General features: G+C 56.0%; 3 protein-coding genes and 1 long non-coding RNA gene across 5 annotated transcripts; 1 reads left to right on the top strand and 3 right to left on the bottom strand.

Moving 5' to 3' along the window:
* The first annotated feature begins 864 nt into the window (after positions 1 to 864).
* Positions 865 to 17,508, top strand: LOC118178042. Its single transcript, XR_004756023.1, has 2 exons — positions 865 to 1,479; positions 14,147 to 17,508. It is a non-coding gene; the product is annotated as an uncharacterized LOC118178042 (long non-coding RNA).
* SCN2B (sodium voltage-gated channel beta subunit 2) lies at positions 2,662 to 7,753 on the bottom strand. Its single transcript, XM_035346226.1, has 4 exons — positions 7,639 to 7,753; positions 5,423 to 5,589; positions 4,976 to 5,186; positions 2,662 to 4,847 (listed from the first exon to the last, which is right to left on the bottom strand). The coding sequence occupies exons 1-4, from the start codon at positions 7,706 to 7,708 to the stop codon at positions 4,648 to 4,650; spliced, it is 648 nt and encodes a 215-aa protein (XP_035202117.1). The 5' UTR covers positions 7,709 to 7,753; the 3' UTR covers positions 2,662 to 4,647.
* JAML (junction adhesion molecule like) lies at positions 9,344 to 16,307 on the bottom strand. 2 transcript variants are annotated; one of them, XM_035346197.1, is made up of 8 exons: positions 16,172 to 16,307; positions 13,687 to 13,973; positions 12,004 to 12,167; positions 11,409 to 11,634; positions 11,131 to 11,260; positions 10,732 to 10,792; positions 10,128 to 10,223; positions 9,344 to 9,945 (listed from the first exon to the last, which is right to left on the bottom strand). In XM_035346197.1, exons 2-8 carry the CDS (start codon positions 13,760 to 13,762, stop codon positions 9,784 to 9,786), a joined length of 915 nt encoding a protein of 304 aa, XP_035202088.1. In that variant the 5' UTR covers positions 13,763 to 13,973; positions 16,172 to 16,307; the 3' UTR covers positions 9,344 to 9,783. The 2 variants fall into 2 exon arrangements, with proteins under 2 accessions (XP_035202088.1, XP_035202089.1); XM_035346198.1 differs by having other exon boundaries at positions 11,131 to 11,257.
* Positions 17,509 to 18,629: 1,121 nt separating the features above from the next.
* MPZL3 (myelin protein zero like 3) lies at positions 18,630 to 25,008 on the bottom strand. Its single transcript, XM_035346224.1, has 6 exons — positions 24,851 to 25,008; positions 23,704 to 23,870; positions 22,489 to 22,699; positions 21,679 to 21,844; positions 20,802 to 20,859; positions 18,630 to 18,810 (listed from the first exon to the last, which is right to left on the bottom strand). Exons 1-6 carry the CDS (start codon positions 24,915 to 24,917, stop codon positions 18,781 to 18,783), a joined length of 699 nt encoding a protein of 232 aa, XP_035202115.1. The 5' UTR covers positions 24,918 to 25,008; the 3' UTR covers positions 18,630 to 18,780.
* Between the last annotated feature and the right edge of the window lie 414 nt (positions 25,009 to 25,422).

Raw genomic sequence — 25,422 nt, 5'->3', positions numbered from 1 at the left:
AGGTGGCAGGTACGGCCAGGTGCTGGGTACGGCCAGGGGATGGATAGAGCTCGGAGAGTGGAGCTGCAGCGAGCGGGCAGGCAAAGGAGACAGGAGGAGGAGCGGTGCAGCCGCTGGAGCCTTGCTAATTGGGGTGGGTGGGGGGCCACGTCTGAGGGGCAGCTCGGCAGAGAGCTGTGAAGGGGAGGAGGGATGCCTGTCATCCCTGCGAGGGTGCTTGATGTCTTGCTGTTTGGCCAGACAACGTGAAGGGGCTCCCATGGGTGCTGGCACAAACCTTGGCAGGCTCATAGCCCAGCTTCCCCCAGGACAAGGTGACCCCACAGCCCACGCAGCCCCTGTGGACCCTGCCTCCCCCCCGAGCACCCAGCAGAGGCAGGGGGCAGGCAGCGAGCCGGGGCTGTGCCGTGTGCCCCCGCTGCAGGTGGGGGCCAGGCCTGCCCCGGCGGCCGCAGGGCACGGAGCGGGATGCTGCCTGTCACCGCGGCCTGATGGAGCTGTCACACTTGGCAGCTCTGGCCGGTCTCCTTGGCTGGCTGCTCTCCTGAGACTTCTGCTGCCACCAGGGGCCTGGGAAAGGCTCTGCTCCCCCGCCGGCCGTGCGCTCCGCGGCCAGGAAGGGCACCGGGGATTTTGGCGCGATGCTGAGATGTCCGGCGCGGGGATACTGCGGCTCAGAGGGAAGTTTTTGCTGAGCCCAGCACAAGGCTGCCGTGTCTGGTTTCAGGAAGGTGAGAGCTCTCTGCTCACACGCTGTCACCTCCCTGCTGGGACAGGACGCATGGGCTCGGGGGTCCGACCAGCTGGCAGATCAGTCCTGGAGCTGTTCTCGGGGCACGGCTGGCTCTGGGGCAAGGAGAACTGGGAGGTGCTGGTGCTGTGGTCTGCCCCTGGCACAGATCCCATGCTGTCCCCCAGGGGACAGCCGACCTACAGCACGCAGGTGGGCTCTGGTGGGCTCCAGCAGCCTGCTGGGGGGGCACGGCAGCCACCGAGCCCCCGTGTGCCCCTCGCTCGCTTTGCGCAAGTGGAGCTGGGAGGGTTAAAATGCCCGGCTGCTCTCCGAGGAGGGCTCCTGCTTCCCTCCACGTGGGCAGGGGAGCGGGGTAGGGCTGAGCAGAGCAGAGTCGGGCTGCAGCCTCTGGCACAATGCAGCAGGCGCTGCGCTGGCCCCGGCTGCCCTGGAGCATCCTGCAGGGAGCAGCCCTGGCACCAGCACAGGGACTGCCCTGGCCCCCTCCCAAACCTCTGGGAGCGAGGGGCGGCAGGCAGAGCCCTCCTGCCGACGGAGGAGGCGGCGACGCCGGAGCAGAGCTTCCCATCAGCACCTTATATTTACTGCAAGGTCCTCTGGCTGTGACCTTTAAAAGACAAGGTGGCCCGGCAGCCTGGAGCCGTCAGCCACTCGGCAGGAGCTGGGCCAGGTGCGTCGAGCAGCGGGCTGGGAGCTGAGCGAGAGGTCCGGGCACGCAGACTGCGGTGAGTGCTTGGCTGCCTTTATCGCCCTCGGCCCTCCCTTGCCTGCAGCTCTCCCCCCAGCAATGCTTTCCTCTCCCCCTGCCTCCCTCTCCCACGCAGAGCCGTCCGTCCCGCTGCTGGCCCGCTCCCCGGTCCCCCTTCTGCAGCCCCTTTAAACAGGGTGAGAGGTGACCCGGGAGGCACCGCAGGGGCAGCTGCACGGGGACAGCCGTGTCCCTGCAGAAAGTTTTTGACTTGATGCAGCCCGAGGACACCTCAGCGGGACCCCGGTGGCTGCGGTGCTGCCCTCGCACCCTCCTCAGCTCCCCTGGGGCTGCCCCAGGCTTTCCCCTTTTCCAGGTTCCTCCTCAGTACCCACTTCCCCTCTTGCAGGGCGGCCAGGAGCTGTCCCAGTGGTGTCCCCAAAATGCCATCCCATGGGTTCCCCGGTGTCCTTTGTTGCTCTCACCCTGCCAGAGGGCTGGGATTGCTTCCGAGCAAACCATCCCCCCGGGTCACGGCTCCTTTCCATCCTGGTGCTCGGCTCCCCTGCCAGGTCCGGGCACAAACCCCAGCCCCAGCCCGGGGCCATCAGAGCACGGTGTCACCAGCCCCGGGAGGTGACACCCTGCCCTTCCCCTGGCAGGGAGAGGAAGGTGGGAGCTTCGTGCTGCGTCACCCTGCGGCACACGGCGAGGTGTGCGGGGAGCCCCGTGCCGGGGCGAGGATGAGCTGAGGCTCGGAGCTGTCGCCCTTACCCTGGTGCGCAGAGCATCAGCAGAAGGTGCGAGGCAGGGTCACGAGGGCTTGGGCCAGGCACAGCAGTTTCTTTTAGTGCCGTGCACTTTCCGTGGGTGCACCACCCGCCGTGCCCCCAGCAGCGGGCACCCCAGCTCCGTGCCCGTGGCAGAGCCCCCGCAATGCAGCCGGAGCCGCTCAGGGTGAGCGGAGCAACCCTGGAAGCTCGGTGCGGGAGGATTCAGGCAGCAAAGCCAACCTCCTGGCACCTGCACTGCCCTGCAGCATCGGGCTCTGTGGCAGCCCCCGAGCACGAAGTGCTCTGTGCACCCAAAGCAGCCCTGCTGCCCATGTGGGACCCAGCCCCGGGCTCCGCGGAGCCTTTTAGTCCCGGGGGCAGACACCCAGAGAGAGGCGCCCTGCCCTGCCCCTCCTGCAGGCAGCAGCACAAAAGCATCCAGAGCAAAGTTTGCATTTTGTTGTTCTTTCGTTCGTTGAACTGTACAAAGAGCAATAAAAACATCCTACATCAGGCTTTGGCAGAACCACCACCAGCAGAGTGCTTGGCAAAAACAAAACATGGGAAGGCGCAAACCCAGAAGCGCAGCCACGGCCGGTAGCGGCGCCTCCTGTACATTTATATTTGCAGGCTCTCCGGTGTGTACAGCTATGTACATACAGATGCATCGGCAAGTTGCAATCCAAGGACAGTGCGTGAGCGAAATTAAAGGCGCGGGGCCGGCCACGTGGCAGTCGGAGACCTTTGGCCGCGGGGACGGCGGCTGTGCCCCGAGGAGCCGCCCGCAGCCCGGCCTCGAGCCGGAGGCAGCCCCAAAAACCGCTGGCGGCCGAGCAGGAAAGCGATGTGGTGTGTGCGTGTGGGCGCAGGCAGCGCTGCTCTGCCCCCCAGGCAGGGGAGCTGGCGGGAGGGGGAAGCCACAGGACAGCGGGCAAGAGGCGGCGCATCCCTGCTGCGCACGGGCACGGCAGCAGCGCAGCTCCCGGGGGGGGCGAGGGGACACGGGGGGCACTGGGGACAGAGCAGGGCACGCACGGCGTCCCGGCATCCCCAGGGCACGAGGGCATTGCTTGCGGAGCTGGCTGGGGACACGGCAGTGCAGGGAGATGTGAGGAATGCTCCCCTGTCCCCGGCTGTGCTGCTCGCAGGGGACAGGAGACTGGGCACAGGGTCCCCTGGGGCTCCACGCACTGCCCTGTGCCACGTGTCCTGCCTGCAGTGGGACAAGAAACACCTGGGCATGGTGCAGCAGGGGACATGTCCCCAGGTCGCCTCCATCTCCTCTCGCTGCCCGTGCTCCCCAGCTGGCACCGGTCCCTGCCATGTCCTGAGGCCACCACGTGGGCACAGAGAGGCAGGGCCTTGTCCAAAGCCCCTGGGAGGGAGCTGCTGCAAGCAGGGCAGGAGCTGGGCTGTGGATTTTGGGGGGCCCCAGTCAGGTGGCATCCGGCACCGCAGGGCCCCCGGCCGGGCAGGCTGGCAGTGCATGGCCATGGCAGTTACGAGTTGTGCGGGGCTCCTCAGGGGGCTGGGAGAGGCATTTTGGGGATCTCAGGGCTGCTCGGGGTGCCGGAGCTGTCCTGCGTGGGGCCCCACAGCTGCGCCCCTCCTGCCCTGCACATCCTCCTCCTCCTCCTCCTCCCAGCGGCTGCGCGCCGCTGCTCCCCACTGCCGCGGTTTGGCACATCAGCAGCAGACTTTCCATTAGAGCCACCCTCCCCAGGAAGGAAACAAGCACGCACACAAAAAAAGAATCAGCCCAGCATCTTTGGCGGAGATGCTGAGACCCAAATATAGCCTGAGCGGCAGAAGGGGAACGTCCATTACGCACCCGGAGCCATCAGCGGCTCCAAGAACCAGCAACGACCAGGCTGGCGCTCGTCATCTGGCCTTTCTGAGCAGGTGGGGACAGCCCTGAGGAGCACGAGCTTCTGGTTGTGGCACCTCACATGGGACTTGCAGGGTCGGGCACCTCTCGGGGTCACCTCGGGGTGGGGATGTCGGTGTCCAAGCCCCGGGCACAGCAGCAGCGCCTCGGGTTCTGCTGGGGCTTTGTGCAGCGGGACGGGGCGCGGACACCCGGCTCCTGCTGCCCCTCCTGCCACCACCTCTGTGCTCAGGGACCTCGCTGTCCCTCCCTCTGCTGTGTCACCCTGTCCCCAGCGCCCATCCCGGCCCCGTGCAGCGCTCTGGCACCAGGCCGTGCCCAGCAGGAGCGGGGCCCAGCGGGTCCCAGCCCAGGGCGCAGTGCCAGCCCCGCTCCCGGCCACGGCCAGGCTCCGGGGACCTTCTCCTCTCCGTGCCCTGCTCCAGGCGGGGTTGGCGTTTAGATGGAAGGAGGGATGCTCGGGGGAGACAGAAATCCTTGCTCTGGGAAGCACATCAAGGGGGTCACGCTGTACAGGGGCGAAGAGGGGGTGGGCAGGGGGCTGTTACTTGGTGCCCTCGTCTGGGTTGCCTTCGCCGTCTGTCTTCCCTTCCTCCTCCGTCTTCTGGTCGTCCGTGTTCAGCCTCTGCTGCTTTTTCCGGCGCACGCACTTCACCACCATCAGCACGAGGATGACCACAGCCAGGAAGCCGCCCACCGAGGCGCCCACGATGACGGCCACCGTCGAGTCGCGCTTCGGGGGCTCTGGGGAGACAGGACAGGGTCAGGCCACGACGCCCCCCGCCGAGGCAGCCAAGAGGCACGGGCAGAGCCAGGAGCACAGCCCGGCACCCCTGGGTGCCTGCCAGGAGAGGGGACCGCTCCCCACCGACCTTTGGTGAGCACCTTGAGGCTGATGCTGGCGTGGCCCCGCTGCCGGTCGGGGGGGTTGAGGACGTAGCAGTTGTAGGTGCCCTCGTCCTCCAGCTGCACGTTGTTGAGGGTGAAGGACACGTCGTACTTGGTGGGGTTCCCGGTGAACTCCACGCGGTTCCCGAAGCGGTCCAGCTGCTTGTTCATGATCTTCGTCCGGAACTGCAGGAACTGGGCAGCGGGCACGGGGACGGGTTGGGACAGTGCTCAGCACCACGAGCCCTCGCCCTCCCATCCGGGCACCCCCCTCCCTGCTCACACTGCACCCCACTGCCCCCAGGGTGGGCTGGCTCCCGTTCACCAGGAGCACACGCGTGGAGGGGGCTCGTGACCCAGAGGGACCCACACGAGTGCGCCAAGAGGGTCCCGGGACCCCTCAGCCCGTCCCCAGCCCCAGAGAGACTCACCAGCTCCTCAGAGCAGTTCTTGCACTCCTGGTACGTCCAGTTGAGGGAAAACTGCTTGTTCTCCACCTTGTAGCAGGAGTTGAAGGTGCAGGAGAGCTTCACGGAGGTGCCGTTCAAGGCGTTGATGGTGGCAGGAGCCATCACCTCCATGCCCTGTGCCGAGGGCGCTGCCGCAGGCGTGGGGAACAAGAGCAGAGATGTGGATGAGTGAAACTGGGCCACAAATGTCCATCATCCCACCCCATCCTGCACGGGGCTGGCTGCACAGGGCTCGCCCTGGAGCCCTTCAGGCCCTCCTGGGCGCTGTGGAAGCCTTCCTGGGGACAACAGCGGGACAGCCCTGGTGCTGGCACCGTCCCTCAGCGCACGGAGAGCTGCAGGCTGTGCCAGGCTGCCTTGCTGCTGCGCGAGGGCTGACGGCACCAGCTCTAAATTCTGCTGACTCCAAGCCCAGCCCGCTCCTCGCCGCCTGAACGAGGCTCTGCTGCCGCAGGCTCGGCAGCGCTGTGCAAGGGCTGGATGCAGCATCAGCGCCGGGGCTCAGCGCCACGGCTGCTGGGAGATTTATGGCTGCGCTCGCCGCGTTTCCTTCCAGGCAGGGCTGGCTCCTGGGGGCTGCGATGCTCCCCCCTACCCCGCGGGGCTCAAGCAGGGCTTCTCCTGCTAGGAACGACCGGGTCAGAACCTCAGCCTCGCCTGGTGGGGGGCACGAGGAGGTCCCTGCAGCCCGGCCGTGCTGCGGCACAGAAACTGGGTCAGTGCCTGGTGCCGCCGGCAGGGCAGGGCGGCTCACCTGGAGCACGGGCTGTGCCCCGCTCCCTCTTCTGCCCCTTCCCTGCGGCTCCCCACATCTCCAGTAGCCCCCAAGCAGCACCCAGAGCTCTGCCCACGGAGCCAGGCCCCGTGCAGCCAGCGGGCAGCCAGCCAGCCTGCAGGACGGGGACAGAGAGCCCTGGAGGGAGCTGGGATGGGTGAGGGGGCTGTGGCACCCCTGCGGCACCCCACGGGGCAGGGATGACAGCAGCAGCCTGTGCTTTTCAGATGACCTCACCTCTGCCCTTCGCTCTCAAACCTTCTTCCCGAGGTGCTCCTGGTTCCCAAGAATCTTCTCCAGGTTGCAGATTTGGCTGCTCCAAGCAACGGGATGGGAGCTGGTGGCATCCCCACGCCCCCTGCGATAGCAGGCGCCCAGCCCAGCCGCCTGGACACAGCTGGGACACTTTCAAGCAATCCTTGCAGCGGTGGAAGAGAAGAGCTGGGCATCTGCCTGTGCCAGGTGCCCCCTCGCAGACCCAGCCCCGCAGATCGGGGTCGGAGGCGTCTCTGCATGGCCCTGCTGGGTGCCCTGCAGCCCCTGTGCTACGCCCTGGGCTCTGTGTCTATGCTCTGGGTGCTCGGCAGGGCGCTGAGATGCCCGTGGGAGCTCAGCGGGCATCCTGGGCTCCGCAGTGCCACCAGGGGCTGTGCACGGGCACGGGGCACTGCTGGACCACAGCCGGGGGGTCCTTGCGGGGTCCCACCTCTGGGACCTGGGGCACCCCAGCAGCTGGGGACAAAATAAGGGGCCGAAAGAAACCCCCAGGGACCGACTGCCCAGGCTGCGTCCTGTGCTCTGTGCAGCCCCAAAAGCCGTCACGCTCCCCCCCTGCTCCCCCGGGGGCCTGGCAGCTAAAATTACCCGCAGCCTCCGAAGGAGCCCTCGCTGGGCGTTTTGCTCCCCGTTCCATCCCCCCACGTCCCCTAAAACCAAAGCAGCCCACCGGCAGCCCCAGGCCGGCGCGAGCAGCGCTTCCAGGAGGCGACACGTCCCTGCGCCCCGATCGATGCGGCCCCCAAAGCTGCTGACACACGCTGCCGGCTGCGGGGCCGGGCTGCACGCGGCTCCCCCCTGCTCGCCCGGACCCGGCAGCGAACCGAGGGGTGTCCGCGAGCCCCCCGCAGCCCCCCGCCACCATCCAGGCCTGCCCCTGCAAACCCAGCGGCAAGCGGGACGCACGGCTTCTTAGGGGCTGGTGCTGCTGCCGTGTGTGCCCCCCACCCTGCCCGGCAGCAGCAGCAGCCCAGCTCCGTCCCATCGCATCCCTGCAGGGCAGCATCTCTCGCCCCCTTCCCTGGGGGCAGGAGGGGCTCGCAGGGTTTGGGGAGAGGGGCTTCTCCCCAGCCTGGGCGCTGTCCCCTGGCAGCCAGGTGCCCGCAGCGCTCGGGTCGGCACTTACCCAGCAAGAGCAGCAAGCTGAGGCCAGTGAGGTACAGGGTGGGCTGCGGGAGCCAGGCTTCCGGGCTCATTGTGAAGGAGTTTAGTGTTGGGAGAGGGCTCGGGGGTGGCGGGGGTTTGGCTTTTTCCGAACGGCCGGGCCGTTTGCCGGGGACATGGGAGACGAGAGCTGCCTTATTCCCACAACATGGCCGGCGGAGCGCTGCGGGGCTGCGAGGAGCGCTCGATGCTGTGGTTGGCGGATGGCGGCGCGGGAAGCGGGAGGGCAGGAAAATTTTCCCCGAGCACAAGGCAAACGAGACGCTGCCCCGCGAGGCTGCATGGCTCGGGTCCTGGGCTGTGTCTGAGGGGCTCTGTCCCCCCCCTCGATGGGACCCAACAGCTCCTCAGCGCCTTTCACAGCGTGGCCAAGGAGCGGGTTTCCGCTGGGATTCCTTCTTGGTGGGCAGGTTTGCTGCTGGAGCAAGCAGTGCTCCTCTTCCCCTGGGGAACACAGAGCCCCAGGCAGCCCCCACGGCACAGACCTCACCCTGGAGGCTTCTGTGAGCCCCTGCAGCCCCCCATACCCCCCGGGCCAAGCACTGCATCACTCCTGGCCAGGCAGAGGCTGGTGACCCCGCAGCAGTTCCCCCTCCTGAGAGCCCAGCCGGGCCCAGGGACCCCAGAAATGCTCTCCTGGAGCTGGGCAGAGAGCAGTGGGACTGGGCTGGCCCTGACAGAGCACAGGATCCCGAGGAGCCCAGGCAGCGTGCCTCAGTGGAAGCAGTCCAAGCCCGGGTCGAAGCTGCTGAGGACAGGGCAAGGAGCCCACATGGGGCCTCATGGGGAGCAGAGCGCTGGTGACAGCAGCCCCTTGGCTGCCTAGTCCTGGTGCCGGGGGCTGCAGGACAACACGGTTTGCTGGGGCAGCACCAGTGAGGAGCAAGGTGAGGGATGCCCTGGAGCCAGAGCACATCTAGGTCCCTGTATGTGGGGGCCCTGGGGAGGGAGGGAAGGAGGGCACAAGGGAGAGGCCAGAGGGATGCAGGGGGGCTCTGCATGCAGGAGGGGAAACCACCAGAGAAGCAGCAGGGTGAACACAGACACTGCTGAGCAAACACACTGCACACCCAGCACGCTCTCCCAGGCTGTGGGGACAAGCAGAGCGTGCTGGAAGAGGTCCCACCTCCCTGCAAAGGCAGCAGGGGGTCACGGGGCACCCCCAGCGCCCCCAAACCAGCCCTGCTCCCCGGTTCCTCCTGCGCCCCGGCTGCTCGGGCTCAGGCAGGGAAAAGAGAGCAGGGTGTCGACGAGAAGCAAGGAGTGCAGAGCGGTGCTGCAGTGTGCCAGCCGGCACCAGGGAGGGGGTCCCCAGCCGCAGCGCGGCACCTGCAGGTGTCAAGCAGCTATCTTTAGGGCCAGGACAGCAGCCAGCACATGCCAAGACGGTGGCCCCGGAGGCCCCGGAGGGGTTCTTGGACTCACGCCGTGCAGGGCAGCGAGGCCCAGGAAGGGCTGTGAGCAGAGGGGTGCGCAGGGGACATGGGTGAGTGGGATGCATGGGGGGAGCCTGCTCCACTCCGTCTGTTGTGGAGCCAGGGTAGAGCAGGGGGGCTCAGGACAGCCCAGGCAGCTCCCTCCTGCTGCACAGGGACCCCCTTCTCAGCCCATTTCACCTTACTGCTCCCCACAGCGAGGCTGGTTTCGGCACACTTGACCACCACACATTTAAGCAGGAGGTTAAAGGAAGCCAGAAAGAGGGAAGACCCCCTGGGCCTCGCTGAGTTTTATTATTTTCAGAAGATATCACTGGCACGCCTGCACGGCTCCCACTGCATCTCCCCCTTCCTTCCCCACCAGGTTCTCCTTGGAGTTCATTATCTCTAGTCCCGGAGCAGCACGGGCTGGGATCAAAGCTGGAGAGTGAAGGCTGTGCCCTCGGTGTCCCCCTCCAGAGAGCAGGAGAAGAGACAGGCACATCTCCCTTGGTCCCGCTGCAGATAACGGGGATAGGACAAGCCCCAGCAGCAGCTCCAGCACGGAGATAAGAGCGAAGCAGAGACACTTCATAGAGGAAGGGCTGACAGCAGCATAATGCTGGCCCACCAAAGGAACAAAGATGTCTTGAGCACGCAGCTGGTTAAGGAGTTTACATCCCCCAGCGCGTCTACTCCTCGCTCTCTGGGGGACAGGGAAGGGCCTCCTGTGGTCTGCTGTAGGGGTTCTCACTTGGTCTGTCATCCCATCTGCCCTCTTCCATCCACTCTGCTGGGATCACCCTCCTGGCCAGCTCCACGTAGATGCCGTTCTCACGGAAGACAGAGGGGTGCTGCAAGGAGACAGGCCGTGAGTCCCTCAGAGGCATCAGGGCCCATTTGGAGTGGGCAGGGACAAGGGATGCTGCTGGAAGGTCAGGCTGTGGCTAGGCCACACTGCAGGGGAAAGACCCTACAGCTGCAGGAAGCCCCTGCCCGCGCCTGCAGCAACTTGGGGCAGCTGCTCCCCCCTCACCATGGTTATGTAGGTCTCCTCAGCTTTCCTCTTCTTCCCTGTGTCCTGTTCAGCCTTGTGTACCTCAGCTCCGGGCATTGAGCAGTAAATCCCTTCCTGTGAGGGGGAGAGCAGGATGAGAGCCTTCTAACCCGTCGTTTGGTCAGTGCCAACAACCGCAGCACCTCATGGACAGCCAGCACAGGATTCCCTCCCGCAGCCCTGTGCCCCGTAGCACCCACCCCATGTCAGGAGCACCCTGAGGACACGCAGCCAAGGCAAGCTGCAGCCATCCTGTGGGAGGACAAACCTGTCCCCAGCCCCAGTTAACGCTGTAGGAGCATTAACTCATCCCTGCATCCATGCCTCCCCCTAACCGGGTACTGAACTGAGTGGTGTCACCTGAGGCTCACTCCAACCTCCAGCCACAGTCGGTGGCACAGCAGGGAGCCTAGGTGGCCTCACGTGGGGACAGCCTCAGCCCCTGCCTCGCAGTGCTGGCTGTCCCATCCCTCCCCTTCGCTCACTGCACCTCCCTCTCTTTGGTTCCCACCAGGTGTGGAGGTGCCCCCACCAGGGCAGGAGAGCCGTGTTCTCCTCCACTTGGCTCTGCCTGAGCTCTCACCTTGGCTTTGTCCTTGCTGCCTTCATTTCTGGTCCTCTCCAGGGCCGTGTTGGCTGCAGACCTTGAGGGAAAGCAACACTGGTGTCACCTCAGGCAGGACACATTACCTGCTCCTCCTGTCCACAATGCCCAAAGCTGGCCCCCACCACGAAGGACGCAGGCTCTGCGAGCAGCACAAAGCCCAGGAGCTTTGGGAGAAAAGGGGAGACCGGGCAGGGCAGCGTGACACTAGAGGGCAGCAGGAGCCCACACCCTGCTTCGGGGGCAGGAGCACCCAGCAGGGCCGTCTGCTTCCCTGCAGCTCCAGCAGGTCAGGGGGGTGCCTGGACAGGGGAAACTGCAGGAGAGGTACAGGGAGGTGGTCTGCTGAGCCCCATATCCCAAAGCTCATGTCAGTACCTCTTCCTCAGGGTGCGTCCTGCCAGGAATGCCAACACGACGGCCACAGAGCCACAGCCCACAGTCATAGACCAAAGCCCGGTGTCTCCCAGGACCGGAGAGCCCTGGGCACTCACTGCGCCTTGACCTGCTGGGGAGACACCAAGGCAGGGGTTGGTACCCGCAGGGATCTGGCACTACCACGCAAGAACCGTGGTGGCAGCTCTGGAAGCCTCTGTAGCCCCTCTGTCAGGGGTCGGAAGGGTGACAAGTGAGGGGAGGCAGTGCAGGACACATACCTCTCTGTGCCATGGGGCTGATGTGCAGCACCGTGTGGTTCTTGAAGATGCTGCTCTGCTGCAGCAGCCGGATCTCACACAGGTACTTGCCGCTGTCGTTCACCTGCACGTCCCGCAGCTGGATAGAGCCATCCCAGCGGGAGATGTCCCCCTGCCACTGCACCCGGTCCCGGAAACGGCCCACGGAGATGCTACAGTTGCTGTAGTAATAAAACACCATCTCCTCCTGCCGGGACACAGATAGCTTCAGGTGAACGGAGCCCAGGGGACAGGGCACTGCCCTAAGTGCGTTCCCTGCTCGAGAGCAGGGTCTGCAGTCTCTCCCTCTCCCCCCCGTGCAGCACTCGTCACGCACAAGAGCGCATCTACACCCACATCCTCCTGGAAAGCCCCAGGACACAGCACCCAGTGCCAGGGTTCCCCGGCAGCCTGGGGCACAGCAGCACACAGCTGGCAGATGGGGAACCTTCCTCCCGTGGCAGCCGGGGCCAGACAGCTTCCCCAAAGCCTCCCGAGAGCAGCAGGGCTGCTTCACTCACCCTCCCCTGCCGCCTGCCCCCCTCTGTCCCCCACCAACCCCCTGGTCCTGACCCACCTTCTGTGTGCCCGCTCCTGGCACATGCAGCCAGTCCACCTTCACCATCGTCCAGCTCTTGTCTGCCATGTCTCGGAGGAGGCACTGCAGCAGGACAGAGTCCCCAGCACTGGCCTGAAGCTGAGGCTCTGTGAACACCCAGGCAGCCGACCCGCTGCATCTCTCTGCCAGGCACAAGGACAGCAGGATGAGTCCGGGGAGGACAGCCAGGTGCAGCCTGCCTGTCCCCATAGGCGTCTCCTCTCCAGACAAACGCGGGGCTAGCGGCACTGACCAGTCCGGAGCACAGCAGGGAGGCCCTGCAGTCAAAGCCTCTCCCTGACCCCTGCTTCTGGCGTGCCTGGGATGTGGGGCAGCACATCCTCCCAGCCACCAGACACCAAGGGCTGCTGCGCTCACTGAACAAGCCTCATAGAAGGGAAGTGGGGAAGGCACCTCAGAACTTGTCGCTCAACCCCAGCCCTCTGTGTCTCGGAGCCGAAGGCTGCAGCTCCTGCATGGTTGCTCCTGTGAGTCACTGGCTGGGAGAACCAGTGCCACTCTCATCTACAACAGGCCAGGGGCAACTCAGCCCCTTCACATGAATTTCAGTTCCTCCTTTCACAACCTGCCCATTTGGCTTCCTTACCTCTTGCTCACATGCTCCTGACCTCGGCTTGAATGCATCTGGCCACATAACTACCACTAAGGGTTTCTAGAGAAGTGGGGCAGTGGAAAACAAAACAAAAGCAAACCAAAACAAAACAGAGGAACATCAGAAAGCACAGAGCTGACAAAAGTAGCATGAAGAAGTTGCTGTCATGGGGTGAGGGGGGCACAAATCACGTGTTAGGAATGGGAAACAAGCAGGGCAGAAAAGGCTCCTTAAATTTGTCATGAGAAAGCCTCCATGCCCCCAAGTCTGCGAGATCAAAATGGCAACAGAGCGAGGCACCTGCATGCCTGGCGAGACAGGGCAGAGCAGAGCTGTGGAAATGCTACGGGAGGGAAGCACTGCCAGCTGCAAGGGAGAGAGAGAAGCATTAGCAGAACGCAGCAAGAACAGCTGAGTCTCTATCACTCGTTTGTCCAGGACTAGGTGAGCTGGTTCAGCTGGGAGCCACTCAGGCAGGTACGTTTTACCTGGTGTCTTAGCCACTCTGCTCAGTCCTTCCACGAGCCACCAAGGGCTGGGCCCTGGCAAAGCACCAAGTACTTGTCTGATGCCCTGTAAATAATAAATGCAAAGTGCTACAGCTTCCCAAACTGGTTTCTTTTGGGCTTGACCAGCTGTGGAGCCAAATATGAGCAATGTTTGCCAGCAGCAGACCAAGCGAGCCAGTTGCCTTGAGCAGAGCCAAAATCAATAGCTTGGAAACCTTTCCCTGTACTTATGCTGGGTAAAGCTGTTTTACTTCTTTCAAAGCCTTGGAGCCTCTTAGAGTAAATACAGGCCTCCACACAGGGATGATGGATGCTGCTGCAATTCCAAGCCTATATATATATATGGGAGTTGTGCAGGAAGGAAATATGCAGCATGCAGACACCAGGGAAGTTATGGGTATGCTTAATGTTCCCAGCCCTGCGTACCTGCAAAGCCCCAAGAGGTTCTCACAGCAGAAAGAGAGGAAAGAAGAGGTCTTTCAGCAAAGGCAGAGAGGAAAGCAGGCAAGGTAGATAAAGCCACCAGGACTTACAGCTTACCCAGCAATACCAGCACCAGAGTCAGGCTCAACATCACCTTCATCCAGTTCCAAGCGGAGCAGCAGAGGTGACACATGCACCAGACTCCCCTCGGGAAGGACACCGACTGCTTACAACTGAGCTGGATCCCAGGGTTAGTAAAAGACTTCCTCCAGTTCTTCGGAGGCGGACACGATTGTGCTCCCCTGGATGTTCAGCTTCTCAGAGTTCTCACCGTCCCAGCTAGGAGCCTGCAATTCAGTGAAGCACAGATGTCAGATGTGTCTGGTTTGAGACTGCTCTGAGCCCTAGAAAGGAAGACAGAAAGAGACTGGGGGAGGGCTCAGCCTGAAATACCTTTGCATTTCCCCTAATGTATCTTTCCGGTGGTTTGGGGGTCGAGTCCCCAGCATCTCAGCTGAGATCTTCATAATGTGAAATGCTAAAAAAAAGTGGGATTTTTTTTTTTTCTCTCCTACAGACTCAGACAAGTGTGAATATGGATCCCATAATCACAAGCCCCTTACCCTAGAAATAACCTCCTTGCTCCAGGGCACTGCACATCGCGAAGAGTTCTGCTAGAACCTTTTGGGGTCTATCCAAATAGTGCCATGTTTTGCCACTGTATTCGGTTTGACCTGCTGCGTGTCTCTCCAAATTAAGTTGGTGCCTCCCTTCTATACCGTGCAGACATCCTGCAGCCCAAGGAAGAACTGCCCGACACCAGCAGGAACGTGCTAGCCAGTGTTCATGCACGGGTAGCAGGCAGGTAAGAGGCAGTACCCCGCTGCTCGCTGGGTCTCTGCTCCAGGGTTCAAAGCTATGCCTGTTCAAAACTGGTAAACACAGTTAAGGGCAAGGCGTTATGGAGAAAAACCCTCCAGCTTGGAGAGCCCGCACTTGCAACTGTTTGACCTTAGGCTGCCATTACCCGTACATGTTTTTCAAATACAGGCGCTTCTGCTGCAGGAATAAAACCAAGAAGAGATGAATCATATCTGAAATCTCATTACTTCTCTCGTTTTTCCTCCACTGCGAAAGCCAGAGGCCCTCTAGACCAGCTTCACGAAAGCTTGGATTTGGGAAGGGTCCCAGCTGCTCACCCCAAGAAACCATCCAGAGGAGTCAGAGGAAATACATAAGGCGAACACCTGATACTTCTCCTGCCACCTGGAGATCCACTGCTCCCCTAAGCCCTGCGGAGCAGAAAGCCACAGCGATGGCCCTGCAGCTGGGGGCACCAAGCTTCTGGAGGCAGCACCCACACCCCCTGCACTCCCTACAGAACCGAGAGTGAAAATAACACCGCATGCAAATGGCTGGCAGGGGCTGCAGGGTGGTGAGGGGCCGTGCCAGCCCTGTGCAGCAGCACAACAGCGAGCACGGATCAGCAACAGTGAGCAGGGTGCAGTGAGTGCCTCCACCCTGTCACTGCTGATCCCCTGCTAAACTTCCGTCTCTTTTCATGGCCAGACTTGCTTCCCTGACTCCTTTTCTCTTTCTAAATACATTTTTCTCAGAGAAGGAAGCTCAGAAACACTCTTGCAGGCTCAGACAAGATTGCAGGCCCCGAGTTAGCTGCATGGCTCTGTTCTAGGTTAGCAAACAGTCACAAAGGCTTTGCAGGCAGCACATGGCGTCGCTGCCTACAGTCCGTGACGCAAAACCACCTCTGCTTCTCACCATCCTCCCCTTCCACAAACAAAATCCTTAAAAGTGGCAGCAAGCCTTCTGTAATTCTCTCAAATGTGCCTTTCAAAACCCATGACCTGTTTGGGGGCTGGGTTTTGTGGAGGTGGAGGGGAGAGTTGTGTGGTTTGACTACGCTGTTTGCATTGCTGCCAAGACACAATTTGCTGCATAACCCGCACTTGTGCACACATGACCTACAAACACAGCACAATCCATGCTCAGCTCGCATACTGCGCCTCAGTGCAGCAGGCCTGAGCAGCCTACTTCTCTCCTCCTGTTTGTTCAGCTATGCTGCCAAAAGCTGTAGAACTCCACCAGAGATATGCTTCCCCAGAACTACCCTCAATCCAGGAATCAAAACTGCACCGGGCTTTTAAATTCCCTCAGCACTGTGTGCACGATATGTACACTCAGAACTTCAAAGGTTCTCTGTTGCTGCGTGACTGATGCTCCGGTTCTTATTTGCCATCAAATCCTTCCTGGACTTCTTACCCTATTTCTCAGAATAAATTCTGGTCCTGTCTTGGAACAAACTTTTGCAGGCTCTCCCTTAGCAGCAGCAAGCAGGTGCTGTGCGTGCACCAGCTGAAAACAGCACCCAACAACCCAGACTGTTGTTATATATTATATCATACCCAAATCCCTCCACAGGATAACAGACTTTACTAAAGGGACTGAAGAAGAAATGCGTAGATACCACATCGCCTTCATATTTTCCTACTTTTGCACACAGGATTTGAATTCGGAGCACTTCGATGTCTCCCTAATCTTTTCAGGAAAAAGAAAAAATCATGTAGAGCAAAAAATTACTCACCCGGTGTGTTCTGGGGCAGCCAACTTGTCTCTTGCACAAAGGGCTCTTCAGTGACTTATTTGGAGCCTCTGAATTAATCAGATGCTAAATGTTCTTAACGTTGTGCGTGCAAGACAAGGAAAACATAACAGTCTTTGGTTTCGGGTCTCTTATTTAAGTTCAGTTTGGTGGTCACTTTTAACTCGCAAGAGGAAGTTGAGGACTACATCGAGGGTACTGACAAATCACGAGGCAGAAGGGACTGCTACAGAGGTGAGAACGGCAGATGCATTTGCCTGGGAGCACGTGGTGGGAACGCAGCTTCGGAAGAAGACAGTCCAGGTACAAGACGTGGCTGGGTCTGACTCCTTTCGCCACAGCAGACTGAGCCATCAACCATTATGTCAAGAACACAGAAATGCTTGGCAAGCAACCCTTTTGCAGCCTGTGCTCCCTTCTCTTTAGGAATCCAGTTCAAGAACAAGCAGTGCAAGCAAGTCCCATAGGCTGGGTCTTGTCCCGGTGAGGTATCACAACACCAAGTCTGCTGAGCGTTCCTCTGGTACTGTCAGGGGCCAGAGATAAGCACGCATCTTACTGGCAAAAGATCCACTGCCAGGATGCTTTTCACATCATGGCCAGCTTCTCCCTCTTGGAACACAGGCAGGACACACAGCACGGGCTGCTTTCAGCTTGCACTCCCTCCTCAGTCACTCTGAAAGCTTATTTTCATCCTTCCTTTTCCTATGGAGTACCACAGCAATCATTGTTTACTACCCCAGCATCAGTGGTACACAGAAAAAACTTCCTCTCAAAAAGCAAAGGGAGAGAGAGATCTCATCCATGCTCAACCTCATTTATGATCCAGAACACCATTAGCTTCAAGGTGGCAATTCAGCTTTGCACCAGAAAGATCTGCCCAGGATTTAGCCTGCTCTTTGCGAAGAGTGGAAGGCGCATCTTCTGGACAAGAAGTTATTCATTTCCACAAAGAACTGTCTGATGTGCTAGGGCTGAAAGTGGAACAATAAAGCCACTTCCTCTAGGCTGCAGATCCCACCAACATCCTTTCTCAGGATAGTTTTAATTGTAGAAACATTGTGTCATCACCAAGCACAACCTTTTTAAATATTACTTTATTGTAGACAGCAGAAAAATAAATCTCTTTATCTGAAGGAACAGACCTACAGCTAACCTGCTTTGCAGGCAGGAGGAACTCCACACCTGCGATCAGCAGCCAGCACGCCTTTTCCCAACATCCCATGGCAGTTTTTATAGCTAAGCAACAAAACAGGATGGCAGTTTTACACGTTTGACTATATTCACCTGTACTCAGCCAAATAAAGTCTCACATAAAACAATGCAATTTATTGGCAACGGCACATAAAAGCCTCCAGTAAACTTGTAACGGATGGAAGATGACTGTTTGACCGATTCCACATACCAAAAGTAAGCAAAAAACAGCTGCTCTTCAGGTGAAAGAACAGAGCTGTGAGAGCCCCCTGGAGTTCTGCACCCAGACTGCAGGGCCCCCAGCACAAGAAAGATGAGGATCTGTTAGAGCAGGCCCAGAGGAGGGCCACAAAAGATGATCAGAGGACTGGAGCACCTCTCCCATGAAGAAAGCCATTCTATGAATTCCACTGCTCCCTGCTACACGCTATTGGGCAAGGTTGGTGGTAGAGAAAGTACTCTCCTTTTTACAGGGCGTAATGACACATGGTTAATTGTTTCCCAAAAATGAACCGTTTCACTAGAAGAGAGGAGGAACAAGACAGTTCTTCTGAACATGGAACCTTCCTTTGCACGATTCCTTGAGTCAGTAGTTGAGGTAGACGGGATTACGTTTCCACAGACACTGTCCTCGTTTGCATTTCTGATTTAAAAAAATAAGTTGTAGGTGAATTGTGCTTCGTGTCTGCAAGTAGATGTACCTAGTAATGCAGCTGTTCAAGTAAAAATAGAAAACTCAGCAACGTAAGGTAACATTGCTGTGCAGAAGGCAACTTAAAATAAGAAGACAGTAGGAACAAAATGGTGATCCTGTAATTGAGTGGTAGATCAAGCCAAGAAACAATTAAAGACCAGTAGGTTCTCTTTGCTCCAAGACAAAGGATGCCATATACCAACTCAATCAGGCTGTTTTAAGTCCTTTGCTAGTATGTTGGAAAAAAATGAGAATACGTTGTCAGTGCTTGACAATGACCGCCTTACAGAGCCGATGTGTCACTTGGAGTAGTCTGTTCTTCAGGCAGGTTGAATTCAAGGGTGCCGGAAAGGAGGGATATCACCAACCACAGAGGAAACAAATCAGAAAGTAAACTAAGAAACAAACACTGTCAGACCGCTGGTAGGAAACAGGCTGCACAGCTGTAGGCACCAATGTTTCTGTAGGCACTGGAGAAGGAGGTTTCAGGAAAATTCCCCCCACCCCCCAATAAATTAAAAAGAAGCTCAAAATAATGATTTTTGAAATATGTAAGAGTGAATTATCCCATCAGCATTATAATTCCAATATACCAAGATGAGAACAGGTCCTTCAATCTGCATTGGTTATCCAGCAGCCTTTGCAATTTCTAACCAAGATTTTCAGTGTTGTAATTTTGTTCTTTATCCATAAATTTGATCTTTCAACAGTATGGCTCTTCCTCATCTGTGTCCTAAAGAGAGAGTATGAAGAGAGAAATTGAGACTATGTACAAAGACGTGAAACAAGTAATGAATTTGACAAAAAAAAATTAAGTCTGCTAGGCTTCACACGAGAGCATAAATGCTTTCCAAACTGGTGGTGTGCTTCAACAAATTAGGACTTGTAGTTACATCAACATTTGTAGCTAAATCTGTTTGACTTAGCACAGACACAGACAAATTGCCACTGTACAATCAACACACGTAATCTGTTTTAAAAGAAGTAGCAGCTAAAACTTAAGCAAAAGACAAAGTGCAGAAAGACATCTTCTTAAAACGCACCCCTAACTCCTGCAGAGCAGATCCAGAGCAGTATAAGCTGTTGGGTTTTCAGCTCTAAACAACCATATACTCTCAGATCCCCATCATCTATTGTTCTAACCACAGTAATGATTTGATGGCATCCTCACAACCCGGCTCTGCAGCCCTCAGCTTGAAAGAAACTCAAAAATACGAGGCCTATATGGGAAATCTTACCAATTTTGCAGTAATCCTAATTACAATTTTTCACCAACTTTGCAATTTTAACTATTTGGTAAAGTATTAAGCATGAGAAAGTGTTTTACAGAAACCTCAAAAAGTAGACCCACTATAGTGAGTGAGGCGGTGTTCAGAGAGTTGTTAAGATGAATATCAGAACAAAGCATCAAACCAATGACAAGTTACTCAACGTGAAAGCACCAGAATTACATTCAAGTTTGCCTGCTCTCAAAGGATGAGAAGACATTTTTCAATCTTTACAATCTCCATCTAGCAGCATGTCTCACTGTATCCGAGCTCCCATCTTTTCCCAATCTCTCCACTTGCAACAAAGCAAAGGTACCTCCCTGCTCCCCAGCGCGTCACTTACAACAGCCTTTCCACCTCCCTTTGTAGCTCTCCCTTTTGAATAAAGCATTTCTGCTTCCTGCATCTCTCAGAACTCTTGTTGCCAACACTGCTGCTTTGTAACTGCTGTGAAGAACTATAAATATTTCATACATAAATTATATATTTGCTCATTCTTCATTCTGTGTCTATTAAATCTTAGAAACAGCCAGCACACATCAGTCTGAAAGCTCATACATTTACTGCATTTTAAATCACTGGCATTAGAACAGTGAATCAAGCAACACATTTCAATCCTCCTTAACATCCTGACTGCGTATAAAAGATGTAAAGCTGCGTCTGGTAAGCTCGCTCTGTAGGACACCAGGTTAAAAAAACAAAAACACTCTCCAAGTAGGTATATTAGTGAGCTTACCCTGGAACGTGTCACACTTCGTGTTGCGGCTGCTAATGCTAGCACACACAACTCAGACATACATTTTGCAGAATAAATGCAGCAGATGGCAAACATTCAGTAGTTCCAGCTCAACACATCAGATTATCAGAGGCTCGTTAGGGTAGCAAGTGAGCAGAATTAGAGGACAACATCCATTTCACAAAGCAAACAAACTAAATACCCCACAAAAACAAACACAAAACCCACAAGAGTTCAGCAGGAATCTGTTGTGACCAATACGTTCCAAGAAGGAAGACCTCTAAGACAGACAGAAGGCAGCAGACTACCATCCTTGCAGAAAGCAGGGTATGGAAGCGTTACTGCCTCCACACCTCACCAGAGCCCTGTCAGACTCCAGCCTGGTTACGCAGAGCCTTTAGAGAAACTACACAGCACAGTGGTTAGCACTTAAAATTCTTAATATTCATCTTGAAATGTCAGCTTCCATTTAAAGTCAAGTGAAACAAAATCAGTTTGGGGGATCTCAGGACAGCTCCCACTGCCAGTAATGCACCATGACCAGCAGTTCTTATCCCCGATAGCCAAAATGTGGAAATCACCATGGAGCATAAGCATAGCCAGCTGGGACTGTTCTCCAAAGCCCAGAGAAGTTATCAATAGCTCTGCCTGCTGCTCTTGCACCTCCTCTGAGCGCTGATCTTGACAAAACCACTTATGAAAACACCAACTTTCACTTACCACACAGTTCAAACACCAGGCTTTCAGTCTCCCTGAGCAGGTGTCTGTGTGTTCAGACCTGGAGAACAAACATAGGATGAGGATGGACTTTTCCCCACCACCACACACTAACATCTATGGACTATCAGTTCTGCTTCTACCACTCTGAATCGTGGCTCTGCATAACAAACCCCCCCAAAATTGAGTGTGTCAGGTCTCTTTTCTCAAAGGCAGACATTTCATGTAACAAGAGCCGTGAAGAATTGAAGAGGTGCCTTTTGGCTGGAAAACAAATTAAAACATTGTATTAAAGATCTAGTCCTAAAATTTAGCCCAGAATGAATTCTTTGCAAAAACAGGTGCGAGTCCAGCAGTTGCAGTGTGGCTTTACTGCTCTCACTACAATACCACACCAACCCTTCCCAACACACAATCCCCTCCCATTCAGATGGAAATCCACTCTCCAGAGCCTGTTCAGGACTTGGGAGCTGTGCTCAGGCCAAAACTAAGGGAACCAGTTCGCATTATTTGGTTTGTTTCGTTGCTACGGATCTTTCACAACAAAACACAGCCCATAAAGCCCACAAAAGCAAAGTATCTTTTGCTGATTTAAGCAAAATAAATCTGACTGCAGAAGACTACTTAATCCTAAACTGCTTCAGTGCCATGGCTTCACACCACTGACAGAAAAAGGAATGTACTGCTCTTCACTTATGCTGCAAAACAGGGATTTTCCAAAGCTTCCTACTCAGTAGCTAAATTATGCTCACAGAGAGGAAGATCTCAGTGGCCAACCTGCAGATTACAGATGCTGACAGCTACGAAATGAAGGACAGTGGAGAATCATGTCAACAGGCTGAGGTGGGAAAACAGGCTTTAGGTTCCAGACAGAACTTACTCATCAGACACTTCAATAGAGGATTTCTTGCAGCCAGGTTTTTTTTTCTCCTTTAGCACTCCAGATTTCCTTCCCAACCTCACCAACATCAGAATGACCACAATGATGGAAGGGAGAAATACTAAAATGGACAGCAGCACCGCTGAAGTCAGCTGGAAGGAAAAGCCTGCAGGAGAGACAAAGCACAGACCAGCTGTAACAGCAGTGAAATACTGCTTTCTTAAGTCTGTGAAAAACATTCATCCGGGAGGGACTGAAAGCCTTTTCATACAAGGCCCAGAACCTGTAAATTTGAAACAACTCATCTCAGAATCTGCAGGACTCTTACACATATCCAGCACCGTAGGATGTTTTTTATATGCAACAAACTCCAAAGGCAGGCAGGTCGTGACATAGCTTTGCCAGCATGTCCAAGCTTCAGATTTGGGGTAGTTGTGACACACAGAGCAGACAAGGAAATGAAGTATTACTAGGAATCAGAGTTTGTGATGTGACAGTATTTTTAGACCAGTACTTCCCCAAAATCTCACTTATTCTACTGCCACAATATTTGGAGACTGGAATTCGTGAACAACGACCGATTTTTTGTTATCAGCACAGCTTCCTCTGTCCCTTCCTGCCCCCAATAAATTCAGTGGTTCTCCACGTATTTAGCAAAGAAAGCAGCGCTGAGGTAATTCTTGCTGTAATTCTTCCGTGGAAATGCAGGGAACCAATTTCACGTGCAGTGCTCAGATTTTTAAGGTTCTGACGAAGCTGCAATGCAGCTGTATCCCACAGGTGAGAACACGCTACGAAATGGAGGCTTACCCCTCTCCGTCACTATCAGCACTGTCTGGGGAATGTTGTGGTACACATCTGGAGGATTCTTCACGCTGCAGATGAACGTCCCATTGTCACTCATCACAGGGCTTTGGATAGCAATGGAAGCATCACCCTTGGCAACGTTCCCAGCCCAGGATATCCTGTCTTTGAATTTTCCCACTGTTGTTGGGTAGGCAACAGACTGATAATGAAAAATCTAAAAGGAGGGAAAGACAATAATTGCTCTAATAAAACACTCTACGAAGAAACCAATCTACTTTTTGGCTGTAAACATCAAGGAAGACATATTAACAAGTCGGAAAGAATAGCTTGCACGCAGGAGACTCTCCAAGTTCCTATCTGGTAATTCTAAATCTGTCCCATTTCATTAGAACTCCAAAGCTTTTATCTACCAGCCATAGCACTGACATATGTCATCATCACCCTTCTGACCAGCTTGTTCCCCTCTGCAGATCTGTGGCTGAGGAGCAGAGTGTGTTCCTTGTGTCACGCACGACAGAGCACGGCAGTTCTTCAGAATTTGCTTCCTGCACTTTGGCACTTCCTGCCCTACCAGTGAAGACTTAGCAGACCTCATTTCATACGGGCAGCACCCTTTTATTCCAGATACAGGGATACCACTCTGAGTTCAAACTCTTCAGGAAGCGTTAGTCACCAGTAAAGATAAAAATTTTCTGTTTCTGCCTTGAATGAGAGGCTTCCAGCTGCCTTCCTGATTTGTCTATTTATGCTTACAGTTCAAAGTGCTGCTGCCAAGACACGCAGCAGCCCATAAACCTCAGAGGCCGTCATCATGACTGTCTTCAGAGCGTCACTGCACAAGTTTTTACCACTCCAAGGTAAAATTAGGAGTAGACTGCAGCACAGAATTAACAGGGTATAGCTGCCTTCAAGAAAGCGCCCACTCAAATGTTTTACAGCCATTCCATGTTTAGGTGTTGCATAGAATGCAGTGCTTGGGTCAAAACCCAAAGGTTTACATAATCACCTCGGTGCCACTACACATTTACATTGAATATTTTTTGCCCAAAGGACACTAAAGCAATTTCAGATGGTAAAGAAGGCAACAAGCAGAATCCTGAACTTCAAGGTGTGGAATAAGCACAGCAGGGCAAACGGGAAAAAAATACCATCAGATTTTCAACGTGTACAAGAGACCTGGTCAATCCTCACTAGAAAATGACTCCGTCCTTCACTTACTGTCTCCATGTGACCACCCGTGAGGGGCCGGTACGTCCAGTCCACTGTCAGACTCTCAGTGATGGGAGAAATGGATTTGAACGTGCACGTCAGCAGTACTTTTTCACCAACGAAAGCTCGCACTTTAGAACTGGCTTTAATATCCAGGGAAAAAGCATTGCAGATACCTTTTAGAACAAGCACAAACGACAAGGATTAGGTTGTTGTTATTTGTGAGGCGCGGGAGTGATGATGCCCCAAACGTACTGATGGCTGTGCAGCTTAGCCCCAGTCTGAAGAGTGAAGCACAACAGTGACTACCGCCCCCATAATGAAATCAAAGCAAAGCAGCTCATTTCCCTCACCTATTCTCTATGGGATTGCAATTAGCCTCAAGAAGTGTTTATCTGGAAAATACCCCCAAAAGCATACAGAATTTTAGACACGGAGGTAAGGTGGTTTTAGAGGGAAGAAATCGATTCAGCCAGCCCTCTGAGGAAGTGCAGTCTCCTAGCTTTACACTACTTCAAGGTAGTTCTGACTCAGCGTGCCTTGCCCCAGAGTGATGCAGCCAGTGACTTGCATGTGAACTTGGTTACGAGTCACACCGCAGTGGCCAGTGACCTTAACTTTTTGCTTTCAGTGTGTCACGAAACTCCTGCCTCGTTCCCTGCCGAATGCCCCAGCCAGGGAGGCAAACTGCCTGCCCAGCAGGAGCATCGTCCGAATCCTCCCTTTCACAAACCTCCTGCTCCACTTCGTGAAGACTTGCTAGGGCGATACTCTGCCTTCGGTTCTGCTCTAACTGCCACAGCTGACTCTTGAACGATCGCAGGCGCACATTTCTATCAAGCGCTGCCAATTCCTGTGCAAGTTTGCAGCATTGCAAACCCCTCTGCCAATATTCAGTTCAAACAATACAAAACGTAGCGTCTTAACAAAAAAATAATGATAAATAAATACTTTTTTTTGCCAACTGGAAATGTTAATATCTCAAGTGTAGCGAGCAGTGAGAGAAAAAGGCGGCATAGGAGCAGAGCGCAGGGTGAGGAAAGCGAGCCCCGCAGCCCCGATACGCGCCCTGCCCCGGCCGGGGGCGGCCCCACGCCGCCCCTCCGCAGCTCTCCCCTCCCGGAGGAGCAGAAGAAACCCTCCCCGGCCCCGTTACCGAGCAGGATCAGGGCCCCCCGCGGGAGGAGAAGGCCGCCGGCGGCCGCCGCCCCGCCGCCCCTCATGCCGGCCGCGCCGGTGCCGCTCAGCGCCGCAACATGGCGGCTCACCTGCCCAGGTGAGGGCGGGGGCCGCCCCAAGATGGCCGCGCCGCGTCGCCATGGCGACGGGGCCTCGCCTCGCAGCCGGGGACAGGGCCCAGCAGGGCTCACCGAAAATAACGTGGTGCCCGTTTCTGTTTGGGGTAGTTTCTTTCTTTTTTGGGTACTTTTCAAACCGGAAAAAAAACAAAAACAAAAACAACACCGATTTTGTTTTTGTGTGCCGAGTTCGCAGTAGCACAGGGATTTCCTTCAGTGTCACACCACTTAAGTACACTCGCTTTTATCCACAAACCATGTTTATTTATGATGAACATAATAGAAGACAATATCGTACAAACAGATAATGTGGCCAGCACATTACAGGTAGAGTTATAAAGTCATAAAGTTAGTTTTTAAACAAACAGGCTGATATTTTGTTTTAGCGCTGGTTAAATACAGTAATAGCTCAGTGGTTTTAATGATTTGA

The sequence above is a fragment of the Oxyura jamaicensis genome, chromosome 24 (assembly GCF_011077185.1).
Source record: "Oxyura jamaicensis isolate SHBP4307 breed ruddy duck chromosome 24, BPBGC_Ojam_1.0, whole genome shotgun sequence".
NCBI lineage: Eukaryota > Metazoa > Chordata > Aves > Anseriformes > Anatidae > Oxyura > Oxyura jamaicensis.
The sequence above is the reverse complement of the archived record's forward strand: the minus strand, read 5'-3'. Positions and strand labels throughout refer to the sequence as shown.

Coding starts and splice junctions, on each gene's coding strand:
- JAML (XM_035346197.1), bottom strand. CDS start 13,762: ATGTGTCACCTCTGCTGCTCCGCTTGGAACTGGATGAAGGTGATGTTG. Junction 12,168..13,686: donor TCTGGTGCTGGTATTGCTGG/GTAAGCTGTAAG, acceptor TGTGCCTGGCAG/AGAGATGCAGCGGGTCGGCT. Junction 10,793..11,130: donor GGACGCACCCTGAGGAAGAG/GTACTGACATGA, acceptor CTTTCCCTCAAG/GTCTGCAGCCAACACGGCCC.
- SCN2B (XM_035346226.1), bottom strand. CDS start 7,708: ATGAGCCCGGAAGCCTGGCTCCCGCAGCCCACCCTGTACCTCACTGGC. Junction 5,590..7,638: donor CAGCTTGCTGCTCTTGCTGG/GTAAGTGCCGAC, acceptor CGCCTGCGGCAG/CGCCCTCGGCACAGGGCATG. Junction 4,848..4,975: donor CCTCAAGGTGCTCACCAAAG/GTCGGTGGGGAG, acceptor CTGTCTCCCCAG/AGCCCCCGAAGCGCGACTCG.
- MPZL3 (XM_035346224.1), bottom strand. CDS start 24,917: ATGAGGGGCGGCGGGGCGGCGGCCGCCGGCGGCCTTCTCCTCCCGCGG. Junction 23,871..24,850: donor GGGGGCCCTGATCCTGCTCG/GTAACGGGGCCG, acceptor TTGTTCTAAAAG/GTATCTGCAATGCTTTTTCC. Junction 21,845..22,488: donor GCTGATAGTGACGGAGAGGG/GTAAGCCTCCAT, acceptor TCTCTCCTGCAG/GCTTTTCCTTCCAGCTGACT.